The sequence below is a fragment of the Gadus morhua genome, chromosome 4 (assembly GCF_902167405.1).
Source record: "Gadus morhua chromosome 4, gadMor3.0, whole genome shotgun sequence".
Taxonomy (NCBI): domain Eukaryota; kingdom Metazoa; phylum Chordata; class Actinopteri; order Gadiformes; family Gadidae; genus Gadus; species Gadus morhua.
In genome coordinates, this window is record NC_044051.1 from 34,887,922 (window position 1) to 34,915,436 (window position 27,515).

The following is a 27,515-nucleotide window of genomic DNA, read 5'->3' on the forward strand; positions in this document are numbered from 1 at the left end:
TCTCTATAGAGCCATTATTTGGTAAATGTTTCACCACGATAGGTGAGTTACAAAGCAGTGGCAACCTGCCCGATAAATATCCTAACCAAAAGGGGTTCTCCGGGGTGATGCCATACGACATTCATCACAGGAGAGAGAGAGAGAGAGAGAGAGAGAGAGAGAGAGAGAGAGAGAGAGAGAGAGAGAGAGAGAGAGAGAGAGAGAGAGAGAGAGAGAGAGAGAGAGAGAGAGAGAGAGAGAGAGAGAGAGAGAGAGAGAGAGAGAGAGAGAGAGAGAGAGAGAGAGAGAGAGAGAGAGAGAGAGAGAGAGAGAGAGAGAGAGAGAGAGAGAGAGAGAGAGAGAGAGAGAGAGAGAGAGAGAGAGAGAGAGAGAGAGAGAGAGAGAGAGAGAGAGAGAGAGAGAGGATAGGCTGAAAACTCTGAGGAACCCTGTTTTATCCATTTTGTAATATGCATGAATGTATAGATAACATTCCAATATGTTACTACTCAGGAAACCTTTGCCAACGTATTTAGTGCCCCTAGTGTTTATGGAATTCAAAACAGAATGACCTATTACAAAATAGTGTTGGAATTCTATAATTCCAAACAATTTAAAATAGCCAAAATCAAATCATAATTCAATTGAAGAAAACTTCTGCGTCGGCCCCGGCCCTGCTCCCTCGTCGGACCTCCCTAGGCGGAACCTTGTTGCAGTCGTGCAAGAAGTACCCGGGCCCTTCCTGACAGGCGCTCAAACATGGCCGCCAACATAGAACAAATATTCCAAGACTTTATTTTAAATAAAATAAGAGAAATTGAGGACCAACAAGAAGAAAACGGGTACTTGAATTTATTGTATACTTTATAATATATTCTTTTCGTGTTTATTTATTTCGTGTCAGCTCCATAATCTTTGTGATGAGTTCTCGCCGTCGCTGGAGAAGCCAGACTGGCGACCCAATGGACGCTGCTCTGAGCACTTTTATTTTGTTAAATGGTGTTTCTGTTAATGCTCTGAGCACTTCAATTTTGTTAAAATGTGTTTCTGTTGTCTTGTTGTCATGCCACTTATATGATACCACTTCTCATATATGGCCTGTTATCTCCTTTTATTGACGTTAATGACACTGGCGGCAAAGGCTCGGTTATCTGGTCCATTCAACCTCCAATACCTTTTAATATTTGTTTATTTGGAAGGTGGAATCAATTGTTTAGTTCCCCATCATACTACATAAGCTCATTCTGATAATTTACAGTCTAATTAATTACATTAGCACAGCGAGCTTGGCGATCAACGTACTTTACAATATATGTAACGTTAGCTTCTAAACACTTTTTTCATCCAGATTACCAAAATCCCTTTTTCAGTAGGAACATTTTCAGCTATAAAAATCGAAAAATCTCCTCTTTTTTTTTTGTCCAAACTGGCCTCCTTCGGTTGTTGACAATCCTTTTGATCCTTCAATCCAGCTACTGAATATGCATTTTTGTTTGTGTCAGCTGTAGATGAATTAACCCTATTTAGTTGGAAAATGGTAATATACACGTTTTGCAAAAAAAACAGTGGGCAGATCCCACCTTTTAACCAACTCGGGGTTACTCGACCTAACTTGTTCTGTCTCAGTCCTGTGAAGGCCTTGGCTTCAGACGCCGACGCCGCCGCCAGGACCATACCGGACTCTGAGAGGGATGACAAGGAAGAGGACAGCCAGGGAGCAGCCCTCAAGAAACACAAGAAGCACAAGAAGCACAAGAGCAAGAAGAGCAAGAAAAAGAAGAAGAAACGAGACAAAGACGAGAAGGAGAGCAGCTCTGAGTCTGGGGTCGAGTCAGAAGGAGAGTCCAAGCATCGCTCCAGGTCAGGAATCAAGGTTTACAGGGGTTGGCAGAAGCAGCCAGGGGGACCGTGCCATGTGATCGTTTTCATATTGATTTGAATACAAAATGTTGGAGGGTAGATGACCTGCGAAAAGCGGGCTTCTTTATCTATGGGTTTATAGAGGTTTAGGCTGCATTTATATCAAACTATGTGCTGAGATGTTGACAGGGATATAATGTTCATGTGTAACTCCGGTGTCTCTCGGTTCCCCAGCAGAACACCCGGAGAGGAGACCCATGATGGAGGTAAGCTGTAGCTTCTCTCCCCCGGGAGCCATATTTGGTCTTCTGCTTGTTTAAATGTTGTAAAATCTGGGATTTGGTTTAGGATCGTTATACAGGACAATATTTGGCATTGCATACTGTCGGGTTACAAAGTCAGCCTCACAATCATGCTGCCGAAGTCAAATTCGAATCGCCCCCTTTTTTCCATAGACGGCAATCGAAAAGCCAGTCGGCACAAGCAGCACTTGACGGGGAAGAAGAAGAAAAGGAGGCGGAAAAAAGAAGATGGCCAAAGCTCGTCCGAGTCAGGGGGCAGCCAGAAGGGTGGCCGCCGGGGCTCCGGCTCCACATCACGCCGGCAGGAAGACCTCCCAGACATCATTCCCAAGCAGGTAAGGAGGAACCAAAAACTACAGTGTAATGCCGCTTTTCCACTGCATGGTACCAGCTCGACTCGACTCGACTCAGCTCGCATTTTTGGCGTTTCCATCGCGAAAACATGGTATCTGGTACCTGAAGTGGCTGCTTTTTCTAGTACCGCCTCGCTCTAGGTTCCAAGCGGCTGAGCCGATGCTAAAAGGTGACGTCGGCAGACGGCCGGCCACTGATTGGCCAGAGAGTGTGACGAAGTCACGAGAGCGACATGGCAACCATGCTGGTAACAGCCATAGCAGCGCCACGGCCAACATATTCCACTTCTTCAACTTCTTCAACATGCCAGCTAATAATAGTAATGTTATCGATGTCCTCCATTGTTGTTATGTGGGTTCTCTCCATGTGGTGGAAAAGCGGCATAACAAAACTTTTGTTCGTTTTTTAACCAAAAAATCTGTGTGCTTCGAAAATGTAAGTTTTATGAAACATTTTAGATTCAGAAAGTCCTTGGCAACCCATGGTTGTGACGCAGACAGACGGGTTGAAATTCCTTTAATTTTCCCGTCCGGAATTTGACTCTTAGAGCATGGGGCGGGAAACCCCAGCGACGGAAACCCCAGACGAGGCCTGTACTGGTTTATTGACCTGCTCGTCTTCTCGTTGTGCAACCAGGACAGCTCTAAGGCCGGAGGAGCCGACCCCGGGAGAGGGGGTGGGAGGAGCCACACCTCGCGCTCCCATGTCCCGTCCCGCTCCCGCTCCCGCTCAGCGCGGAGAGCGCACCGCTCCCGCTCGCGCTCCAGGCGGCGCAGCCGGAGGTCAAGGTCCCGCTCCCGCTCAAGGTCCAGGCGTCGCAGAACTAAGTCCACTTCCAGGTCAAGGTGGGGCCTTGCGGTTTGCCGCTTGATCAGAAATGTTTAATACAACAAACATTTTATTCATTTTAAGGGATATACTGATGTTGAAACGGGGAGAAATTTGGTGGGATACCGTTTTATCCCCAAGTGTACTCTGACATCACCGTAGCTCTGAATGCCTCAACTGACTGAAAGTGATTGACCACACAGTGATCCGTTCCACAGCACTAGCAGGCTAGTAGAAGACTTACAGCGTAGTCCCAGATGAAAAGTCTTACTTGTAGATTCAATGCACTGATACGATAATGTCAATATGTGCAGAGTACCTCCCTAGGCGTTTGTATTTGCCTTGTGATCGCTCCACTACGATGCCTTTGTAAGACTGCAGAATGTACATTGTGTCAGTGTGGGACGGTGCCTTGCTAACCTGCTGAACGCACACATCGCGGCGGCTTGCCGCGGTGGTCCTTGCGTTTGGCGAACAATAGTCTCTGAAGATTTACCGAGGATGGCCCTAAAAAACCTCCCCCTTTCACGTGGTGCGCCACGCCAGGTCCCAGTTCGGCCGGCGATCCAGGAGGACAAAGTCCCGATCCCGGTCCCCCAGGAGCCGCCGGCGGTCGCCCAAGGGCCGGCGGTCAAGGACCCGGTCTGGATCCGGGACGAGGGGCTCTGGACCGGACAAGAAGCCCTCCCTCGACCCAGCCGCCGGTGTGGCGGAGCCCTCCGATGTAGGTCACGGCCTGCACTCCTTTGCATCCTAATGTCGACCGCCATTAGTCCCCCCTCTCATCTCCGGCCTACTTGAATCCATAAAGTACATTTATGGGGTGATTTGTTCACACTCTGACAAATGCCTTTTTAAACCTCACCCTTTTAAACCAATTTCTCATCACCGTTCCGTCGACTCCAATCGAGTGTCGTCAATCAAAGCATCATTTTTGTTTTGCATCATGTTCCTCTAGCCCTGCCTTCCTGGCAACGAACCCCAGGTCCCTGACCCCGTCGTAGAGCCTGCGGCCCCCACCCCGCGGGACCCTCTCATCCCCTCCCCGGACCCTTCGCCCCCAGAAGCCGTGGCGGTGAAGGCGGCGGGGTCATGGAAACCACTGCCGCCCTTGGAGATCATGACCTCCGCCAGGTAAACTTAACTTACTTAACAGGTGTTTCAGTTTTAGGCATACCAGGGTATGTATGCAGACTAAGCAGATCATTGGATACTATGGGGAGGGAGGTATGTAAGATGGGGGGGGGGGTTCAAACTCTGGGTTAAATGCCTTGATATTCCCCAAAGTCAGCAATCCTTTCCAGGGTTAAAACTTTTGCCTACAGCTAGCATTGATTTCAATTAGGTTCCCGTACCTTTACCAGAACCACAGGTTAATGACATGTTTTGCGCACAGTAGCGGGTAGCTTACTGCTTTCTGAAATGGGTCGCCCAAGTCACATTCTTTTTCGCATAGAAACTGGTATTATTACAGTCATTTATTTTGCATCCATCGACTTGCAGTTCGTCACGGAAGGACGGCTCCACCAACACCCCCACCCAACCCTCGACCCAACCCTCGAACCAACCCTCGACCCAACCCTCGACCCAACCCTCGACCCAACCCTCGACCCAACCCTCCATCCAACCCCCCACCCAACCCTCCATAGAACCCTCCACCCAACCCTCCATAGAACCCTCCATAGAACCCTCCACCCAACTCTCTACCCAACCCTCCATAGAACCCTCCTCCCAACTCTCCACCCAACCTTCCATCCAACCCACCATTGAACCCTCCATCCAACCCTCCAGCCATTCCTCCACCCAACCCGCCATCCAACCCTCCACCCATTCCTCCACCCAACCCTCCTCCCCACCCTCGATCGAAGCCTCCACCCAACCCTCCATCCAACCCTCCACCCAACCCTCCACCCAACCCTCCACCCAACCCTCCATCCAACCCTCCACCCAACCCTCCATCCAACCCTCCACCCAACCCTCCATCCAACCTTCCGCGGCTGGACCCGAACGTCCGGCCGGTGGCCCCGCGTCCCCCCGCCCCGTCCCCGGTGGGGAGGGCTGTGGGGACGGGGCGGGCCCCCCCGGGGAGGACCCGCCCGCCGCTGAGCCCCAGAGGGCAGACCGAGCGGCGGACCCTCCGGCCCAGGAGAGAGGGGAGGACGCGGGGGAGGGCTCTCCGGTTCAAAAAGGCAAGGGCTGATGATGGATCTCTCTCGGTCTCTCGGTCTCTCTCTCTCTCTGTCTCTCTCTCTGTCTCTCTCTCTCTCTCTCTCTCTCTCTGTCTCTGTCTCTGTCTCTGTCTCTGTCTCTGTCTCTGTCTCTCTCTCTCTGTCTCTGTCTGGCACTCCTTAGTTGTGTGGCTCTCTCTTTGTCCGTGTCTCTGTCTCAATACCTCTGTCATTCTTGCTCCGTCTGTCTACTGGGCTGTTGCTCTCTCTTTGTCCCTCTCTGTCTGTCTGTCTGTCTCTCACTCTGTCTCTCTCTGTCTGTCTACTGGTCTGTCACTCTCTCTTTGTCTGTCTCTCACTCTGTCTCTGTCTCTCTCCGTCTGTCACTATTTGTCTGTCTCTCTCACTGACTGTATCTCTGTCTCTATCTCGCTGTCTCTCTCTGTCCTTGTGTCTGTCTGTCTCTCTCGGTCTCCCTCTCTGTCTGTCTCTGTGTCTGTCAATACTTTTCATTCACGCATAATCGCAATTGCAATGATTATCAATTGCGCCTGATAAATAATGACCAACGTGTGTGTGTTTCTCTTTCTATAGAATCCGACGATCCTGTCCCACTGCCTGGTCCCTGTGACATACAGCCCGGCGCTGTCGACCCGGGACATCCTACAGAGAGCCCCCGTCTGTCAGAGAAGCCGCACCCAGACGACGGCAAGGATACCAAGTCCTCCACGAAGAAGAAGAAGAGGACGTCGTCCAAGTCGCCGCAGAAGAAGGAGGCCAAGAAGAGCAGCAGGCGGAGGTCCAGGTCCAACTCCCGCGCCCGCCGGAGGAGCTCGCGCTCGGTGAGCCACAGCAAGAGGAAGAGGTCCGGGTCCCGGAAGAAGAGGTCCGTGTCGAGGAAGAAGAGGTCCGTGTCGAGGAAGAAGAGGTCCGGGTCGAGGAGGAAGAGGTCCGGGTCCAGGAGGAAGAGGTCCGGGTCCCGGAGGAAGAGGTCCGGGTCCCGGAGGAAGAGGTCCGGGTCCCGGAGGAAGAGGTCCGGGTCCAGGCCGCGGAGGAGATCCAGGTCCAAGTCCAGGTCCAAGAAGAAATCAAAGTCAAGGTAGGCGCCCACTTTGGTTGTTAATGGAAGAATCTGCTCTGGACCGGACCTGGTTTGCTCAGTCTTCTATAGTGTAGCTCGCTCTGCATTGCAGAACCCAGTGGTATCTGCTCTAGTTAGAACCTGGTTTAGGCTCTCGTCTCTCTCTATAGAGTATTGTTCGCTTTTCAGTGCAGAACCCAGTGGAAGGATTTGTCTTCAGACTAGGGCTGTAACAATACACCAACTCACGATTCGGTTTGTATCACGATTTTTGACCCACGGTTCGATACATCCCACGATTTTTTTTAATTGATAAACAGTGATGTTGATAGGTTTTCAATGTAGTGAGTCCCCGGGACCCACAGGTGGCGAGTTGGGTGGGTCCCTGAGAAATTCAATGGGTCCCGACTCCCCAGTTTAAAAAATGTTTCTTTTTTATTATTATTCTATTTCTTAAATTAAATTAATAGTGTTAAACTCCTTGATGGTGGTATGATATGGTTAGAGCTGGAGTACTCAAACGTTCATGTTTAACACTAGAAACGCCGGGCCATTTTTACTTACTCCTAGCGCCGCAAGAGGGGTCAAATGACCCCTAAGTCATTTTAATGAGGCTGTGCATTTGCACATAATGATCACTAGGTGGCGCCAATGAGCTATTACTGCGCGAGCGCCACATTTGTGTGTGTGTGTGTGTGTGTGTCACAAGCCTAGTCCTCACGATTTTGTCATAAATGTACATATATTCAATCAGAAGGATTGCAAAAAAATCCTGTTTGATTTGCTCATTCGACACGAATGAGCACAGCATCGAGCAGTGGAAACGTGGGTTTATTTACTATGAAGTTCGTATTTTTAATTGTTGAAATGAAATCAGCGGTGACGAGCTAGTTGTTTTGGTAGCGGCTAGATTAGCATGTCGCGATACTTTGTACAGGGGATCACGTCTGCGCCGAGTAGATGCGCAGAGGGTTGAAACAGCGCTTGTCCGATCTGCTCACAAGAAGGTTTCTTTGGCCAGTTACTGTGATTAAACACGAGTTGTTTAATGTTCACAATGTATCGTTTTTCATGGGGAAAATGAGATGCGTCGCCGGGACGCATGGATAGTGAGTTTAGTGCGTCCTTTCAGATTTTAATGCGTCAGGGACGCAGGACGCGTACCTAGCAACATCACTGGATAAAGCATTTTATTTAAACAACACTAATATAACAATTAACTTAATCTAACATTTAATAACAAATAATATGGAACACTGAACCGATTTGAACAGAAAGAATACTATTAATGTATAGCTAAATTAATAAATACATAACCAAAGATTGCAGTGGGAGGATGCTTGCAGGTAGGCAAAAAGCCTCACCTCGTTTGGTTGGTTTAGTCAAATATCCTATTAGCGCTTCTTATTAGGCTATGTATCTTAAATAATGACATAATCAGGCCGTATAGAATGCAACATGTTTAATAGCCTAACTTTCAGTAGATGGGAAAAAACATGAACGTCTACCATGAACGTCGCAATTACGAGGCATAGCGTTACGAGTAGTGTAGGCCTATGTGTGTGTGCGCGAGAATGGCAGTGTGCGTATGTGTGTGTGAGTGACGTCAGCGAGTGAGTGGACGAGCGATTCGCTAAAGGTTAGCCAACACAGCTAGCATCTCAAGTGCAGCACCTCCGCGAACGGTTTAGGTAGAAGTTAAATGGAGTAGTGATGGAGGAGTGCAGTTTGGAAGTACTTTGGATTGAGGCAAATTATCAAGGAAAGTCAAGAACACGGTTTTGGGTTTCATAACTGTGCACATGCACACAGCAATAGCGATTTTTTTTCACGAAATTGGACCCTCACAAACTACTGTATATATTACATGAAAGCTGAGCCTCCACTTATTCCAACAGTCCAAACCATGTCATTCTGTGACTAAAACTCGCAAATAACAACTTGAGAAGAAACGTCCCCTTTTCTTTTAACAACCAAAAATGAAGTATTACCTTTGTGATTTTTGTCCTCAAAGTTGATTCTGATCAAATAAAACCACCATAAACAGATTATCCAGTATCTGGGCCAAATTTTGCAACTTAACATTAACATTGTTTTCAATCAATGAATAAGAGAAGGTTTCTTAGGGAATAGGTAAATTGCCTTCAATCAGAAAACATATTCTTCAGCGCAATCTAGTGGCCATATATTTGTTTGCGAGTGTTTGGCTTGGTGCATTCGATTGCCCTGAACTTTAAATAGAGGTGTCAAGTGTCAAAATTGTAAGATATCTACCTTTATTTGTGTCTCATAGTAAGACAGCGCTCCTAACTGATAACGACCAACTGATACTGATAATTATTTCAGGTGGAAATGTTATCTTCCACTTATGCTGTGTTCCATGGCTTTATTCACTTTAACCAAGTATTATCCCCATTGAATATTTCACTTGCACAACAATCTTTCTTTTGGCCCAAAGATGACATTATCGCCCTTGCAGTTGTGGAGATATAATCTATTTACTTTGGGTATGTTCTTTCCTGAAAAAAACTTTTCCCCTGATATCGAAAATGGTATAGAATATCGATCTTTTTCCAGGAAGTTCAAGTTAGAAAATCCAGTATCGTGACTGACAACCCTACTAGAAACGCGATTGTGATTATTCAGTTAGAGCTACAAGAAACTTCAAAGTTAAAAAAGACATATCTTTGCTACTACCTCTGACATTTAGTTAGGTACATTTGCGTCAAGTCATGCAGGTCTACATATAACTTGGCGATAGCTTTAATAGGTTGCAACTGTGGACTGAAATCACTTCATGGCACGATGTGACCGCTCGATAAATAAGTAAACAAAGAGAAGTTTGTTATTTTTTAAACACAACATGTGTGGAAGCTAACATTCAGCTTCAGGCTGAGCTAGGATGATTTTTCTGAGCCCCCCCAAAACCAGGCCGGGTGCCTTGCAAAAAGTGGCCCGTTCACGATTCTGATTATAATTTGGGCAAGTGAACATTACATTCGGGCAAGTTGAACCTGACCTGTACTTGCCCGATGGGCAAGTGCTTTTGAAACCTTAGTGTCAACCCCTGTGCTATAGTTCTGCTATAGCGGAACATCTGGGGGGAGACTGGAGAGCGACTTGGCCGGAAACATGCGAGATCGAATGTGCTACGCAGGGGTTCCTGTTTTGGTAACGGATACTTTGTCTGGACGCGTAGAGAAACTCATACGAGAGTGGAAGACTTTAGATCTAAATCTAAAGCCCCCCCCCCCCCCTCTCTAAAGTCCAACCCAACCCGAGAGGACAGGGTTCCTGTTCCCTGCCGGCTGCGGGGAATCATTTCCACCGATGTCTTTCCTCAAATGTTCCCGTTATTTCCCCCCCCCCCCCCCCCTGCAGGTCCCCGGCCCGGCGGTCCAGGAGGTCGCGGTCCGGGTCGCGGGCGCCGCGCCGGGGCGCGTACGGCGGGGGCTTCAGCCAGCGGGACCGCTGGAAGAGGGAGCCCAGCCACTCCCCCGTGCTCATCCTCCGCAAGAACCGCTCGCCCGCCCCCACGCACGGCGGCGCCGGCCAGAGCCCGCCGCGCATCACGGAGCTGGGTGAGGCCACGGGGGAGGTCGTCTTCTCTGCTGTGTATTCTGATCAAAGTTGTCTGTCCCTACTCCCCCCTATCCCGCCCCCCCCCCGACTCTGAATTCCTGTTTGTGCAGAAAGTACTTTTCTGGTTCTTTTGCCTTGCATTGACTTTTCCTACAGTCGTTCAGAGTGTTAACCGCTTTTGTCTTCATTTAAGGCGAGACACGGCAGGCAAAATCATCCATTTTTCAGTCACTGGTCAATTTTGATATTTTGGGCTATTTTGCACATTAACATGTAATGTTTCGCACAAAAGAGAAAAAAATGTCAAAACAAAACATTTAGGTGTTTGTTTTATTATAGTTTGTCAACTTGCGCCTCTGAATTTTACAGAAGATTCACCAAAAGTTTGCTTTATTACGCACCGTTTCAAATTACAGCCGGTCTCTGTCATATGTGTTCCGTGGTATCATTGGAAAGCACTCGATCTGCTGCACAACATAAAACTGATATTTGATTGGTTGGACTCGATTTCCGACTGGACGATTGGTTCGAATGTATCACGTGGTATGCTCTCAAGCTTGGTTGGCTTTTGCCATAAGAATCTTTAAAGGCCGTTTTCTCAAAATGAGTTTTTCCTCACACGCCAAGCAAGGAATCTCCACTTCTGTAGCACCTACATGCACCAAACTTTAGAATCTTATTCTCAGCTACTATATGAAGAATTTGACAGTGGGATTTGTTGATATATCATTCTTGGCCTGATTTACATGACATTTTATGCATAAAAATAGGGCGGCAATACATTTTTTTAAGGCATTGGCAGTATTTTCTGATTAACTGGATAACGAAAGGAGATATCCATAATCCCCTTTGTAAATATTTTTCTATTTAATATAGGAACAACATGAAAAAATAATTGAGCCTGGCTTTTTCCAATGGTCCGATTCTTCGTTTCAAAATGTATGCATATTTGCGCATATTTTATTAGATATAGCCTAATTAGCATATCTTAACATACAATTACAGAAAACTTTCAATGCATTTTCTTCTTCTAATCATGTGGCTAATCAACCGGTAAAGTTTCATAAAGATATCTGTAAGTTAAAAAAAAATCGTATTCACCTGCCGTGTCTCACCTTTAGTACTTGGGGAGTACTGCTGCATCCCCAACATTTGACGCAAACGTGCTCCTAAACCCGAAGATGTTGCATTTTGAGAACGCATAATATGTTCAAAATGAAGGATGACGCATCCGTAATTCAACAAGGAGCAAAAATGTGTGCGCTGGCAATGGGACGATTTTCGCACGATTCTTAACAATTCAAGTATCAAAATTTGATACAATTGTGTATATATTCATAGGCACACAGTATCATAATTGCGGCTCGTGGCTTATGCATGCTGGCTCTCGTGTTTTCTCGAATAAACCATGATATCGTCTCACCTCGGGTCGTGTCTAGCCGTGTCCTGAGTGCTTTGTTTCTGTTCCTCCGTCCTCCAACCAGACAAGGAGCAGCTGCTGGAGATCGCCAAGGCCAACGCAGCGGCCATGTGCACCAAGGCGGGCGTGCCCATCCCGGACAACCTGAAGCCCAGGCTGACCGGCCAGCTGCTCATGCCCCTCACCATGCCCATGCCCAACATGGCCATGAACGCAGCCATGGCCAGCATGACCGCCGGTAGGACCTCCACTGTGTGCAGCACTCGATCCATCAGGCCTTTATTGTGCGGGTTGCAAGGCAAGCCACGCTGTAAATGCATACATCTAGAACCCTCAAGATAAAACATCTAGGTCTAGAACCCACAAGATAAATTATCTAGGTTCTAGAACCATTGAGAGAAACGTCTAGGTCTGGAACCTCACAAGCTAAAACATCAAGGTTCTAGAACCCATAAGATAAAACATCTAGGTTCTAGAACCATTGAGAGATACGTCTAGTCCTGGAACCCACAAGATATAACATCTAGGTTCTAGAACCCACAAGATATAACATCTAGGTTCTAGAACCCACAGGATAAAACATCTAGGTTATAGAACCCACAAGATAAAACATCTTTGTCTGGAACCCAGAAGATAAAACATCTTTGTCCAGAACCCAGAAGATGCAACCTATATACTGTAGGTTCTAGAACCCAGGGTCTGACATGATTGCTGACCAACCGTCACAACGGGTCAGATTGACCCGGCACGATGTCGCAACAGAAATGAACCCACCAAAAATACAACACTCAGCCCTACCAACAGACGTGTCGGTTCAACATCGGCAAACGTGGCTATTTTCTGGACGTTTATTGAAGGTGCTTGCCATATCATACATTATCTTTTATAGCCTTTTTCCTAAAATACTAGTCCAGGCATCGGCAAAATCCTCAGTGCCCAATTCAAACCCTCTAGATTGAATAATAGCGATGTTTTCTCTCATCTGAAGATGTTAGGCATGCAAAATGCGGGATGAATTATATAGAGCCGCACTACCGGTTAAACCTGCTAGATGGCGATGTGCACTGAGATGCGTGTGCCATCACTGGATGACCCAGCCCAGACCAGAGATTGATATTTAAGTTTTGGGTGTGGGTTCATTAGAGCTGGGCCAATGCAACCATTAAAAACAGAATGGCCTCAAGCTCTTACAATCGCACCTCTATTGTCTATGTTGTTATAGGGAACTTGTATTAAATAGTCTCTCTCTGTCGGTCTCTGTCTCTGTCTCTCTCTGTCTCTCTGTCTCTGTGTGTGTCTCTCTCTCTCTCTCTCTCTCTCTCTCTCTCTGTCTCTCTCTCTCTCTGCCTCTCTGCCTCTCTGCCTCTCTGCCTCTCTGCCTCTCTGTCTCTGTATCTCCCCCCACCCACCCCCCAGCGACCATGACGGCGGCGCTGTCCAGCATGGGGGCCCTTGCTGCCATGCCCCCCCTGCCCTCCATCACCAATAAGCCCCCGCCCGGCCTCCCCCAGCTCAACATGGCCGCCCTGGAGGTGGTGAAGAAGAAAGTGACCAAGCAGGCCAACAGCATCAGCATCAAGGAGTTCACGGACGTAAGGGATAAAGAGACACCGTCCCGGTGTCGAGAGGTCCCCATCAGTGCAGACTGCAGATCTAGAGTGATGGAAAATGACATAACGATAGGACCAATGAGGGCTAAGGGGAGGGAGTTTCAGTTCAGGCCGACCCAAGAACAATAATGGCTCCCGAGGAAAGTGAAGCAATCGACAGCAGTCTTTTTTTTTTTCACGCCCATATCAGGAGGCCAGGCTGATATACATATCCATCTTCCAAATCCTGATTGTCACACAGGGCTAGACTAAGAAACACAAGTTTCTCTATTGAGAAAGCAACAAACGGGAGGTGCAGAAACGCCTGCTTAAAGAGGGTTTAACATGCGGCGCAGTTTGTTGCGTACTCCTTCGTCCGTGCAACATGTGAGGGATCTGGATGTTGGGTTCTGCACATTAGGCCTTGTTAAGAGAAGCTCCCAGCATAAAGTGTCTGTTCTGAATTTGTTGTGTGATGACCTTTGTGTCTGACCGTGTGATGACCTATGTGTCTGACCGTGTGGTGTGGTGTGTTGGCAGAAATGCAAGATGATCGTGGACAGCAAGGGAGAGCTGCCTGTGGCCCAGCCTCACGTCTCAGATGAGGAGGACGAGGGGAAACCCTTCGGGAGCGCAGCCCTGCGAGAGCAGAAGGCCATCAGCTTCAGCATCAATGTAAGGGGACACACACACACACACACGAACACGAACACACACACACACACACACACACACACCCACCCCATGTTATTCTCGTGAAATCGTACAGCAAAAGTAGATATAAACTTTGGGTAAGTGTTGGCAGTCCTGATTTACTGTCCTCGATTTCTCTGTCCCTTTCTCCCCTCCCACCGTCCAATCAGAACATGTCCGTCCGACCGGCCGCGCGGAGCGATGCGGGCATCGCCAAGGAGTTCCCCGTCTCCTCGGGATCCCAGCACCGCAAGAAGGTAGCGTACCCCAAAGTGCCCGCTTCGAATGTACCCCCAAATGAATTGGGGCCAACCTGTCCGTCATGTAGCACCTGTCCATCATGTAGCACCTGTCCATCATGTAGCACCTGTCCGTCATGTAGCACCTGTCCATCATGTAGCACCTGTCCATCATGTAGCACCTGTCCATCATGTAGCACCTGTCCATCATGTAGCACCTGTCCATCATGAACCACCTGTCCATCATGAACCACCTGTCCATCACGAACCACCTGTCCATCATGTACCATCTGTCCATCATGTACCACCTGTCCATCATGAACCACCTGTCCATCATGAACCACCTGTCCATCACGAACCACCTGTCCATCATGTACCATCTGTCCATCATGTACCACCTGTCCATCATGTACCACCTGTCCATCATGAACCACCTGTCCATCATGAACCACCTGTCCATCATGTACCACCTGTCCATCGTGTGCCACCTGTCCACGTGTCCTCCCCTGACGTGTGACCCCCGTGCAGGAGGGCGACGCCCCCGGCGCCTACGGAGAATGGGTCAAGGTGGAGAAGACCACCGCCGCGGCGGCCAAAGCGGCGGCGGCCGCCGTCGCCGCCGCCATGAAGGCGGCGGCGTCCTCCTCGTCGCCGGGGGCGGCGGCTGCCGAGACGCAGCCCCCCGCAGTCACCCCGGCGGCCGAGACACAGGTGGCCTCCGTGTCCTCCGCCAGTGACAGCGTTTTCCCCGAGCCACCGCTACAGGTGAGGCCCCGCCCCCTTCTCACCATATTTGAAGGATTTAGTTACTAGGCAACAAGTGGCAGGTATATAAGACTTATAGGTTTACTTTAGCTTTCCGCTAAGTCTTTAATTCATTGCACTTTGAACTTTTGCAGTTTTTCTCCAATGCATTTTTTAACTTTGCCTTTTATTTTATTTTATTTATTTTATTTGAATTCCTTTTGATTTCATGACGATGTTTTTACGTGAACCACTTTGAATCTGCCTTGTGTATGAAAAGTGCTATATAATTAAGTTGCCATGCCTTCATGGTGACTTAATGGTGCCTTTGCACGTATTGCGTGCATTACGTGCTTCTCATGGCCTCACGGTGCCGCTCCTTCTCCCCCGTGTGTCCCTCCAGCCGGTGGACATCTCCCAGGCTGTGATTGAGCGGATCAAAGCTCAAAGGCGATTGGCCGAGAACCCTTGCGACGTCAGCGCCATCAGTATGCTCAGCCGCGCACAAGAGCAGGTAAAAGGCACCTCAGTGACCGCAGCTAAAGTCCGAAGAGTCACGTTGTATTTGCGACGTCATGGCTTGTTTATGTCGTTTTGAGATATTGTATTTCATTTCTAAATACCTTTTTCTAGCAGTAGATAAGCCGTTGCTCTGAAGCGGTCTACAATGTGTTGGGATTTGGGTGGAGCGATGCCATGTCAACAGTATGTGTGGTGCCTCACCCCCCCCCCCCCCCCCCCCAGGTGGACGCCTGGGCCCAGTCCAACACCATCCCCGGGCTGTTCACCGGCTCCACGGGGGCCACGGTCCTCACCTCCGAAGAGCTGTCCAGCAGCGGGCCCCAGGCCTGGCTCAAAAAGGTACCCCTAGTGGCAGGCGCGCGTAGACGAGCACACTGACTAGCTCCCGGCCAGGCGGGTGCACCGCTCGCCCTCGCTGCGTGGACGGCAGATAAAAGCGAACGGAACGTTCTCCTTACGCCTCACTTAGCGCGCACACGTGCCCCCCCCAAAAAGAAGACACATCTTTTGGCTGCGTGGTGGGCTGTTGGCACCCTGCATGGAAGGGAGGGGGAGGGGTGCTTCTAGCGTGGCTTCTAGCGTGGCTTCTTGGCTGTGAATTTCACTGTTTTTTCGATTTCGCAGAATTCAGTAACGCGTTTAGGGGATTCATCTCAAGGAATCACTGTGAGCAGGGATTTAAAACACGGTCTACCATTTTCGTTTTGAATGAAGCGTGTGCTTTTGAACGTTTTGGATGGCCCATGCATAGCACGACATGTGACACGAACCGATACGCATCCAGTATACACGTGTCACAGTATGAAACGTGTGACGATTTATTCTGATTCAATATCGTGTCATTAACGCTTATTCAAATATAATTCCAGACTTGTGATATAAACGCGGACGGTCCATTTGATATTTTTCTCCATTACTAACTGAAACACAAAACCATGAAGCATTTAATCTCAAAAAAATGTGAATTATAACATTCATAAAATCATTAGTTTTTTTTCAGCCACACCTTATCTCAGATAACAGATGACACGGATGTTCTAGCTGTGCGTTTCTTTCCCAAAGTTTTTCCACCTCCACTCGCGGTGAGACTGAAGACGAATCCCTTAAACGCGTTCACTCTGAAACTCGCCCCCCAGAAGCTACGGAGCTCCAGGCTCCGCCCCCTCCACTACCATGGGCCGCGCCAGCAGCTAACCGCGCGGCCGGGAGACTTGTCTTTACAGATGCAACTGGTGTCCATCTTCTCATCTGGACGTGGGGGAGACGGACAGAGAGCTCATTCCCCCCTCCCCAAAACGTTGGCGTGTTCCTTTTTAACACACACACACACACACACACACACACACACACACACACACACACACACACACACACACACACACACACACACACACACACACACACACACACTCCATATTGATCAATACCCCCCCACTCTGAAAGGTGTCTGCGTTGTTCGTGCCCGCTGATTGGCAACCCAGAGCTGTATAGCTGAGAGCTGCCCCCCCACCATCACATGACAACCACAGTTCTGCTGCTACACCTGCATCGTTCACGCTACTGCACCATCCACGCTGCATTCCAGCAGTGTCAGCCAATTACTGAACATTAAAAACGACTACATTTGATAAAAAAAAATGAAATTGTTAAAATTTTACACGAAAGGCCAAGTCGTGTTTTAACTGGAGATCAGTTCTTCCCAGCAGCTGTGGACCACGAGTCTGGGGAGGCAGTAGATGCCCCCCTCAGGCCCCCTGTGTGTGGGACCGGGCCTCCCCTCTCTATACAGCTCCGGGCTCCTCGCGGCGGCGGCACGGGCGACGCACGCGTCTCACTCTATTCTCAACCACCACAGCAGGTTGGGGCGGCCGGCCTCTAGGGGGCAGTGTAGCGCCCTCCTCTGCCTCCACTCCCTGGAGCGACCCTGGGCTCCCCCCCCACCCCCGTGGAGGGAGAGGGAGGCGTGTCCGGGAAAGGGAGGGAGGGAGGGAGGGAGGGGGTGAATCAGGTGTATCAGCAAGTCTAACCACCCTAACCAGAACCCAAAGGGACGAGTCATGAGTTTCACCGTCTTTTCGCTCATAAACGTAACAAATGGTTCGACACATGACGGACCGTGATGGTTAAGGGACGTCAAGGCGGGTATTGAAGGTTAAATTCCTGCCCAAACTGGGAGAAAGTGTAGACTCTGAGTTTAGCTCTGTATCTGTCGGTGTAGGCCATATCTTGGGTACATGTCTCCCAGGCTCCCGGGCCAGGTCTAGTTTTTCAGCTCCTGGGTCTAGGTCTTTGGCCCCTGGGTCTAGGTCTTTGGCCCCTGGGTCTAGGTCTTTGGCCCCTGGGTCTAGGTCTTTGGCCCCTGGGTCTAGGTCTTTGGCCCCTGGGTCTAGGTCTTTGGCCCCTGGGTCTAGGTCTTTGGCCCCTGGGTCGGGTTTAGTTCTGACCTTGTTGGGCGGTGGGGGGGGGGGGCCGGGGGGCCGGGGGAGGTGGGAGTTTGCGCGGCCGCAGTGGCGACCCTGTGAACTCTCACCTCTCTGTGTATTATTAGACTGTTACAGGGCCGACGGCAACCCAGGGCCCCTCTCTGTTGCTGGGGGGCTTCAACAGGGTGGAGAGGAGGGGCTAGGTACGTACCCACACCCAGCATCCTTCACCTACTGCAGCCTGAGTCTGTGTGTGATCGTGTGTGTTTGTGTGTTGAGAGAGCAGATGTGAGCTACGCTGGCTAACAGGTATGTAATATGTGTGTGTGTGTGTGTGTGTGTGTGTGTGTGTGTGTGTGTAGATGCATACACGCAACGCACGCTAGGGATGGGTATGATAAGGAGAAGAACTAATAGAAAAATAACACAATGTAGACTTGCCTGGAAGTAGGACGATGGGACCCATCAGAGACAGCCTGCTGGCCTCGATGCCACACTACACGTAGCTCTACCACGGAAACGTTTCCAGAATAGGGCAGGAAACTAAGCTGCTATGCTATCCTGAGCTTTATTGTCATCGTTTCTGCCAAGCATGCTAGGCTAACACTTAGGTCCTCATGGATAATATTTGACTATAAAAAGCTAACATTAATCTTGGATACAATTTATATGATTCCAAAAAATTGTAATATAGAGTTTGGTTGATCAAACAAAAAAAACACTTTGAACGAGGCACGATAAAGACGGTTACGCATTTAAGGTAATAGAGAGCTGGAGGAAAAGGGTAGTGGTCGATGATTCTCCGTACCCATCTCTACTGCACACCTAGGTACCATCCTTAGCACCGGCTAATTGCTCCTCTCTCTCCCCCCTGTTATTTTTTTCTCTACCTCGCTCTCTTGCCTCTTTCCTTTATTTTTTCTTTCTTTCCTTCTCTCTTTCCTTCGTTCTTTCTGTCTCTCTCTCTCTCTCTCTTCCTGTCTCCCTCTCTCTCTTCCTGTCTCTCTCTCTCTCTCTCTGTCTCTGTCTCTGTCTCTGTCTTTCTCTCTTCCTCTCTCTCTCTTCCTCTCTCTCTTTCACTCTCTCTGGGTCTCTGTCTCTCTCTCCTCTGTCCCACTCTCTCTCTCCTCTCCTCTCTCTCTCTGTCTCTGTCTCTGTCTCTGTCTCTCTCTCTCTCTCTCTCTCTCTCTGTCTCTCTCCTCTGTCCCACTCTCTCTCTCCTCTCCTCTCTCTCTCTCTGTCTCTGTCTCTGTCTCTGTCTCTCTCCTCTCTCCCTCTCTCTCTCTCTCCCCCCTCGCTCCCCTCCCCAGGACCAGTTCCTTCGTGCGGCGCCCGTGTGCGGGGGCCCGGGGGAGTTCCTGATGAGGAAGATGGGCTGGAGGACGGGCGAGGGGCTGGGCCGGAACCGCGAGGGCACGGTGGAGCCCATCATCATCGACTTCAAGATCGACCGCAAAGGTCCGCGCTTTACCCACAATCCCCTCTGCAGGCTTTCCTTTCAAACATTGAGTTCAAACGCCACACTCAGTACGTCAAAATGACGGCGATATGAGGAGTAGTCAGCCTTTGCGAGGCAGCGGAGACGTGATGGATGTTGGCCTCCTTTAAAGAGCGGTTTGCGTTTGTGTTTTAGGACTTGTTGCTTCAGGGGAGAAGCCTCAGAAGCAGACCGGGGGGCTGGTGGTGACCAAGGACCTCATGGGTAAGATGGACTCACATGCACGCACACTCGCACAGCCCACCACTTTCAAATTGGCCCTTTGTTTTTCCGAGTTAGCAACAGTAACTGCAGGAGAGGGAGCGACTTAGCGATGGACGATCTGACTTAAGGTGTACAACTATTTTCCTACGGGTTTTTAACGTGCACGCTTTAAAATGTTCAGATAAAAAAAAATTAACTCTGAGCAACGTTTACTTTAGACACTGGATAGGCTGGTAGACTGATCTATGCAGCACAGATCTAGGTGGACACGCCCACTAGTGATGTCATATTGGACAGATTTTCGAAACAGCTTGTAAGGCTAATCACACTCACGCCTGGTGGTATAACATGTCTCCTTTAAGATCTACAACTATTTTCCTACGTATTTTGATGTACATGCTTTAAAAGGTTCAGATAACACTCTTTATTCATCCGAGCCAAAGAACCACAGATGGGTAAACATCCATACATTTGTTGTGCATAGAAAGAAAAATCTAACAAATATGAAAATAAGGCAAAAACAAGTATTCAAGGAGATTTTTTTTTTTAATGTATTTATAAAAATAAGAAGAAAAGAAAGAATATACAAGTTGGACTGGAGGTTATAAGATGTTCAGATCTAATTAACTGTAATTAACCCGAACTGAGATCCGGGTAAAGCCAGGGCAGAATCAATGTTGCGTTCATGTTCTGAGCCCCTCCGCCCCCCCCCCCCCCCCCCCCCCCAGGGAAGCACCCGGTCTCCGCCCTGATCGAGCTGTGCAACAAGCGGCGCCTCCTGCAGCCCGACTTTGTGATGGTGCACCACAGCGGGCCCGACCACCGCAAGAACTTCCTGTTCAAGGTCTGACCCCGGCGCACTCTCACACTCTGTGTCCTGCGCTGCCCCCGGCCTGAAGCATGTGCTACTGTTCAATGTAAAACTCTTATTGTGTAGCCCTTAACCCCAGGTGCAGTCTCAAAGGGGCTTAGCAGGCCGTATATTAATGACGTCCCCAGAGAAGGCAAGAAAAAAACTTTTAGGGAGTTTGATCCTTTTTGAACCTTTATCTAACCAGGTAGAGTCATTGAGATTGGCATCCTGATTTTCAAGAGATGTGGCCAAGAGGCGTCATTAAAAAAACACACCAAGGTTACAGCAGAAAACATCATTTTGTGTGCCAGCACATAACTCATTACAGTCTGCTGAATTCATAACAAACGCACTGAAAAAGGTTTTAGCGCGTGTGTAATGTTTAAGTCACGATGTCCCGCAGCGCTGACGCTGACCGGGGAGAGGAGGTGAAGCCAGTCTATCTTAACACGCTCTTTAGAAGGTTCCCCGAGGATCTCCTTCTCCTCCCTCCCTCCTTCCTCCCTCCTTCCTCTCCCTCCCTTCCTCCCTCCTTCCTCTCCCTCCCTCCCTCCCTCCAATTCCTCCCTCTGTCCTCTTCCTATCTCCTTCCTCTCCCTCCTTCCCCCCCCCCCCCGTCCCCTCCCTTCCTCCCCTTCCTCCCTCCATCCTCTCCCTCCTTCCCTCCTCTTCCTCTCCATCCTCTCCCTCCTTCCTCTCCCTCCCTCCGTCCTCTCCCTCCCTCCATTCTCTCCCTCGCTCCCCTTCCTCCCCCCGTCCCCTCCCTCCCTCCCTCCTCTCCCTCCCTCCGTACCCTCCCTCCTCTCCCTCCCTCCCTCCCTCCCTCCCTCCCTCCCTCCTCTCCCTCTGACGGCCTCTCCCCTCCCCTCCAGGTGACGGTGAACAGCGTGGACTACCAGCCCCAGTCCGGCAGCCCCAACAAGAAGCACGCCAAGGCCATGGCCGCTATGGTGGCCCTGCAGGGCCTGGGCGAGGTAAGGCGCCGGTGGCACCCGATCAATCTGAGGGCTTGTGGCGTCTTTAATGAAATCCCACCGACGTCTCGATGGGACGCCATTGGTGGACACGACCTGTCACTCAGAGCAGATACTGAGGCTTTTTGTTTTTTTCGTGTGCGTCGGTAGGTTCCTTCGGACGGACCGGGACTCTACACCGGCCCAGTGTTTACTGCGGCCTCCACTGGACCCTTGTTCTCTACCTGATGGCCGTGCCACACGCCGGCCTGGGGTTCTCACTGTCTCTGTTACATAGCACAGCCTGGTCCCACCACTGCCGCTCCTCAATCAATCACAGTGTACTGGATAGTGAATATTGTGATAGATATTGTTATGGATAGTGAAGTGTCGCACCGTGTCTGCAGACTCATTCGTCGAGTAGCCTGATTATTCACATTGATTGTGATTTTTAAAAAGAATAAAGCTGTATTTAACTCTTATCCATTTGTATGCATTTTTTTACGATTGTCCGTAAAACAGACCTGCTTGTATTCCCTTTTTGTTGACTATTGGTCTTCCACGTGCTTTGCTTTGCTGTTATATGTACTTGAATAAGCCGGCAGTTTCTTCTGTCTGAGGCATTTTCAGAAATTTGTAGTATCTCTTATTTCTATGTCATGGGAATTGTAATGTTGAGGATAACTTCAGACTAACTCGCATTGGGGGCAGTCTCTTTGGTAATTAGGAACTTTGACAGACATGTCTTCATATATAACATAACATAACTATAAATTCTTGAACTATTAAGTATAATAATTCATCTTTTAATATTTAAGCTGGCTACAGCCATAAAGACAAAGCACAGGGACACGGCAAATCCATCCAATCCAGAATCACATTTTTATTTGTTATAAATATCACATCTTATAAAAAAGATAGAAAGATTTTTAAAAAGTAGTTATAAAAGTAGAATAACAAGTCACATCCTCACGTGTAGAAAAATAGGGAGTAGCAGTGCAGAGAAATAGGATGTTGTGCTGATCACAGTGACCTGATGGGTGGGGAACACTTGGGTTGATCCTCATCAGTCTGGGCGGTAGCACGTGGCGGTTAGCTAACCCTAACCCGTTAGGCCGGGTAAGTGGTTCAGTTATACCAGCCTTCTGAGCATGTATAGCTAACCAGTTAGAGTCTCTTCCATTCATACATGTCTTTATTTATTTTGAATCCCGACTGGCAAACCACCAAACAAGATGTTTGACTACTAGACCTAGCTAACCGACCTAGCTAACCGACGGACGCTGTCGGCAAATGATATCGGATATCACATTGTAAAGGACATGCTCTCTCTTGTCTTTGTTCTTTGGCTTTAAAGAGATTTGAAAAACTAAAAAACACAAGTCACATACATTTTACACCTTTAAAGCTCCACTCATGTCATGGTTCATTGGCATCAAATGGTATGGAATAAAAAACAACCAGTAGCAACAAACAAGTTGATAAAATGAGGTATAACACAAATTTACAAAACACAGAACGGCGAGTGAAGGGCACACAAAAAGGTTTCATATTTGGATGGAGGATAAGGGAGTGGGGAGTGTGTTTACGGGGACGGTGGTCTTCTGAGAGTATAGCGATGCTCCCTCTCTCGTCCCCCCGGAGGAGAGCCCAACATATGAATAGCACCAAAGGACCCTGCTGACGGCTCGGTCGATCCGGGGTTAATGGCTCCCTGCAGAGAGGAACGGACCAATCACAGAGTCAGAATCACACGGCATGACGGCGTTCGACCAATTACATCACGACCTGGACTACGTGAGGTTAGGAGTTAGATATCGAATTATGTTAATAGGAATGTGAAAAGATTTATGTATAGTTCAATCATAAATAATTATTTGCCCTGAAATATATCATTTGTGAAATACAAACTTTTTTCTAAAACACAAAAAGCTAAAAATACAAAAAACAGGAAAAGGGTTTCTGGAAAATAAAATGGCTGGGGAGCTTCGTTGCGATGACAGTTCAACATCAGATCTCACATCCTGGACAAATCGCTACGTGTAGCACCTTGTTATTGCACTCACCCCTGAGTGTGTGTTTGTATTTGTGTTTGTGTGTGTGTGTGTGTGTGTGAGATGGTGAGAGAGCAAAGAGGAAAGGAAGGAGAGGGACAGCTGTTAAACCCCTCTAAACCCAACACCTGAGCACCGCAACCTTTGTCCTTTCATCACCGTCCCCTCGGCGCGAATTACGACACGTCTTTGAAGCAGGCGACCGTCGTCTAAACCCCCCCACCCTCTCGCACTCAGGAACAGGAAACCTTATGAGTGACGGGCGAACCGCTGTTCAAGGCGGGCCCAAGACCTCCCAAAACATACATGTAACATTCTTAGTCTTTCATCAGCAGGCTGAGGGCGGAGCCCGTCCTCAGGTGTGTGTGTGTGTGTGTCTATCGTCAGGTGTGTGTCTGTGTGAGTGTGTGTGTATGTGTGTCCTCAGGTGTGTGTGTATGTGTCTGCTCTCAGGTGTGTGTGTGTGCGTCTGTGTGAGTGTGTGTCCTGAGATGTGTGTTTGTGCGTGTGAGTGTGTGAGTGTGTGTGTGGATGATGACAACGCGCAAAGGTGGTGGTTATGGGATTAACCCGTGTTTAGCGAGCCACTTTGTAGAGTAAAGACGCTTGTTAACGCAAAGGTCTAATGCCATCTGCTGATAGAACACACCACAACGTACACACGCTGAGACACACACCTGAAAAGCATCCAGATAGAACCTACAGCTGTGTAATCATCGCACACACACACACACACACACACACACACACACACACACACACACACACACACACACACACACACACACACACACACACACACACACACACACTCATTATAAGAGGCAGACCCCTGGCAGCTCTGTGATCATTGTTTTTTTTGGTCTCTTTTTGTGTGTGTGTGCTGTGTGCATCACACACACCCCAAGCACACACAAACACACGGGTGATGAGAACAGAATTGAAACAGATGTGTTTGAGTGTGGTGTAATTCTGGGGCGGGGGGGTTGAAAAGATTATACAAGCCTTCGTCTCGACAACAAAGGAAGCCCCCTCCCCCCCCCCCACAAACACACACACACACACACACCCACAGCACCAGTGTTGCAGGGGGGTGTTGCAGGGGGGTGTTCGGGGGGACAGCTGTTTGTGGACTTTGCAGGTGGGTCAGGGGGATGTGTGTGTGTGTGTGTGTGTGTGTGTGTGTGTGTGTGTGTGTGTGTGTGTGTGTGTGTGTGTGTGTGTGTGTGTGTGTGTGTGTGTGTGTGGTTGTGCAAGATCTAACAGGATGAGCTCACAGTGTCAGCTGGACGACAAGACCTTGACATGTGAGTGTGAGCATGAGGATGACCTTAGAAATGAGGCGCCTGGTTATAATAGCCATTTTAATAAGCATAAGAGGGAAGGATATACCATTTTAATATATACCTTTGGGACCCTGAGGGTCATAAAAAAAATAAAAGCATATAATTAAATATTGTTTTTTATTAATATTACAGGCGGCACGTTTGTGGCCCTGTTCGAATGGCCAACGCGTTCATACCTGATGAACAGCTGGTTGTTGCTGCGGTGTACCTGAAAGACAGCTGGTTGTTGCCATGGGGTCCCTGACGGACACCTGGTTGTTGCTATGGGGTCCCTGACGGCCACCTGGTTGTTGCTAAGGTGTACCTGATAAGACAGCGGCTCGATGCAGAAGTGTACCTGATAGACAGTTGGTTGTTGCTATGGTGAGGCCGTAGAGGTGCGAGCGCTGGTCAGGCAGGAACTCGTCGGTGAACTTACTGGTGTCTTTGTTCACCGCGATCACACCGTCCCTGGAGGGAGGGGGGGGGGGGGGGGAAGAGAGAGAGAGAGAGAGAGAGAGAGAGAGAGAGAGAGAGAGAGAGAGAGAGAGAGACAGAGAGACAGAGAGACAGAGAGAGAGAGAGAGAGAGAGAGAGAGAGAGAGAGAGACAGAGAGAGAGAGAGAGAGAGAGAGAGAGAGAGAGAGAGAGAGAGAGAGAGAGAGAGAGAGAGAGAGCACGCGCGAGAGAGAGAGAGAGAGAGAGAGAGAGAGAGGATCAGGAAATACCCTGAATGGATGGATGGACCCGGACACACTTGCATGCAGAGGGACATGCAGACGAACAGACAGAGGAGTCAGACAGACAAACAGATGAGTCAGACCAGACGTGTTGGGCTTTCGTACCTCCTCCAGTCGGAGTAGTAGAAGTGGTTCCTGTAGTAGACCATGCTGAAGGGGTAGTTGAGGTTAGGGTGGATCACCCTTCGACCAGACCCGTCAGGAGACACGCACTCCAGCTTCTTAGTGCCTGGGGGAGAGGGGGATTGGGAGAGGGAGAGAGATGGAGGGAGAGGGAGAGAGATGGAGGGAGAGGGAGAAAGATGGAGGGAGAGGGAAGAAGGAAGCCAATCTATCTTAACACGCTCTTTAGAAGGTTCCCAGAGGATCTCGTTCTCCTCCCTCCTTCCTCTCCCTCCCTCCCTCCTCTCCCTCCCTCCTTCCTCTCCCTCCCTCCTTCCTAGATACAGATTTTTTTATCTGTACCTACGGTTTAGGGTTCAACTGAGTCAATATGGGCTGGTAAAAACACCCTCAAACCATCAAGGTGTGGAACACAGAACCACGGTAGCGGGCGGGTAGTGTGTCCTTAGCGACGTAGCGGTTGGCGCGGCTAATAAGGCTAGCATCCTTACCTGCGTCGGCCCAGCAGATCTGCCTGGCCTCGGTGTCGTAGGTCAGCGCGTTGGGCAGGCCGATGCCCTCGGAGACCACCACCTTCCTGTTGTCTCCGTCCACGGTGGAGCACTCGATCTTAGGGGCCTCGCGGTTCCAGTCGGTCCAGTACAACGTCCTGGGGCCCAAGAAAAAAACAATTCGGAAAATTAGACTAAAAAGCAAAGAAATAGCACGTCGGTCTTAACACTCAGAGTGTTAAGACCTAACATTCAGAATAATACAATTTGAAAAACGATCATTATAATCACACAATAAGGGCAACATGGGACTTTAGAAGGCATCTCATTAGAAAGGAGGAGAGTGGCTCCACAACAGACACTTGACCGAGAGGAGCGGAATAAACCACAAAATGGTCAGGTCTTTATAAAAACAAATGATGGCTTAGGACCAGCGGGTTCCCTTTTTGGTTTGCATTCTGAGTTGCTCGAAGTGCTCTTGGCACACATTGACTAAAGGCTATCAAAATAAACATGCCGCGATTGAGCTTCGTCTGCTACTCAGGCCGGGCGTATATTTCGCTACAGAAAAAATAAACGGGACGGGGTCAAATGGGAGGCTTACTTGTGTGGAGGGTGAAAGCTACAAGTACGCCTTTCATCAAAACGTTTGTATACATTTTTCCGCTGTTTCTTTCAAACTCGACCGACAAATTCTTTAACAAATTCTTAAAATCGTTGACGTTTTTTTAAGGTGGGTTTCCGGAGTGTCAGTGAACGGCGGGCTCCTCCGAGCTCCACTCCAAGAGTCTCGTGTCTCTGGCGCTCCGGGTGTTTATCCAAGAGTTTGAGCTGTTGGACGGATTTGTTTTTTGTGGCGAGGGGCCACAGCTGAGCTCTGGCTTGTATGACGGCCCGGCAATCAGACCCGCTCACACACAAATACACACACATATACATAAATACACATATGTATAGAGGTCGATATCGATACCAGTGTTCTTCCAACTGTGGTACGCGCACCACTAGTGGTACGCGACGGTACTGCAGGTCGTATGTGGGATAGAAAAAAATGAATATAGATAATTGAAAATAAATTATATCATCTATAAATATTGTTCAGTAAATAGCATTAAGGTTTGTTATTTTTCCAAAATAGTGTCACTTTGTGTATTCCATCATATGTCTTCTACCATCATGGTTTCCATTGATGTTTTTCTGCTGAATAAACCCACGGGGAGCGCAAGCAGCCATGCTGACCTTTTCTCTTTCCAAAGTTTCACACTCCCTCTAACCCAGTAATAATTGCATATAATTTAGTGGTCAGAGGTTGGGTGTCCACTGGTCTATACAGTTGTGCGCACAAACACAAACACACACACACACACACACACACACACACACACACACACACACACACACACACACACACACACACACACACACACACACACACACGCACAGAAAAGATCAATCTGTGTGTGCGGAGGAGGTGAGGCCAGGGTGGGGGT

At 48.9% G+C, this 27,515-nt stretch overlaps 3 protein-coding genes across 7 annotated transcripts in view; 1 reads left to right on the plus strand and 2 right to left on the minus strand.

Annotated features, from left to right (window-relative positions):
• Positions 1-27,515, minus strand: part of LOC115542259 (uncharacterized) — a 578,272-nt gene that overhangs the window by 116,373 nt on the left and 434,384 nt on the right. The window lies entirely within an intron of this gene.
• Positions 695-21,774, plus strand: sonb (SON DNA and RNA binding protein b). 4 transcript variants are annotated; one of them, XM_030354489.1, is made up of 22 exons: positions 695-821; positions 1,606-1,839; positions 2,074-2,105; positions 2,295-2,476; positions 3,132-3,340; positions 3,870-4,047; positions 4,282-4,457; positions 4,827-5,512; positions 6,086-6,590; positions 9,954-10,153; positions 11,639-11,812; positions 12,991-13,166; positions 13,704-13,838; positions 14,027-14,113; positions 14,624-14,860; positions 15,243-15,353; positions 15,584-15,700; positions 19,095-19,242; positions 19,418-19,486; positions 20,215-20,330; positions 21,212-21,313; positions 21,464-21,774. In XM_030354489.1, exons 1-22 carry the CDS (start codon positions 739-741, stop codon positions 21,539-21,541), a joined length of 4,035 nt encoding a protein of 1,344 aa, XP_030210349.1. In that variant the 5' UTR covers positions 695-738; the 3' UTR covers positions 21,542-21,774. The 4 variants fall into 4 exon arrangements, 3 of the variants coding, with proteins under 3 accessions (XP_030210349.1, XP_030210351.1, XP_030210352.1); XM_030354491.1 differs by having other exon boundaries at positions 2,077-2,105; XR_003976494.1 differs by lacking the exons at positions 20,215-20,330; positions 21,212-21,313; positions 21,464-21,774 and adding an exon at positions 17,910-17,987 and having other exon boundaries at positions 19,418-19,492.
• nid2a (nidogen 2a (osteonidogen)) overlaps positions 22,152-27,515 on the minus strand; it is a 54,888-nt gene continuing 49,524 nt past the window's right edge. For both annotated transcript variants that reach the window (XM_030354450.1, XM_030354449.1), the window contains 4 exons: positions 26,026-26,183; positions 25,517-25,640; positions 25,030-25,142; positions 22,152-23,006 (listed from right to left, as the gene is read on the minus strand). In XM_030354450.1, the coding sequence (XP_030210310.1) occupies positions 22,996-23,006; positions 25,030-25,142; positions 25,517-25,640; positions 26,026-26,183 (406 nt within the window). In that variant the 3' untranslated portion in view covers positions 22,152-22,995. The remainder of the gene's footprint in view (positions 23,007-25,029; positions 25,143-25,516; positions 25,641-26,025; positions 26,184-27,515) is intronic.

Coding starts and splice junctions, on each gene's coding strand:
- sonb (XM_030354489.1), top strand. CDS start 739: ATGGCCGCCAACATAGAACAAATATTCCAAGACTTTATTTTAAATAAA. Junction 822..1,605: donor GACCAACAAGAAGAAAACGG/GTACTTGAATTT, acceptor GTTCTGTCTCAG/TCCTGTGAAGGCCTTGGCTT. Junction 11,813..12,990: donor CATGGCCAGCATGACCGCCG/GTAGGACCTCCA, acceptor CCCACCCCCCAG/CGACCATGACGGCGGCGCTG.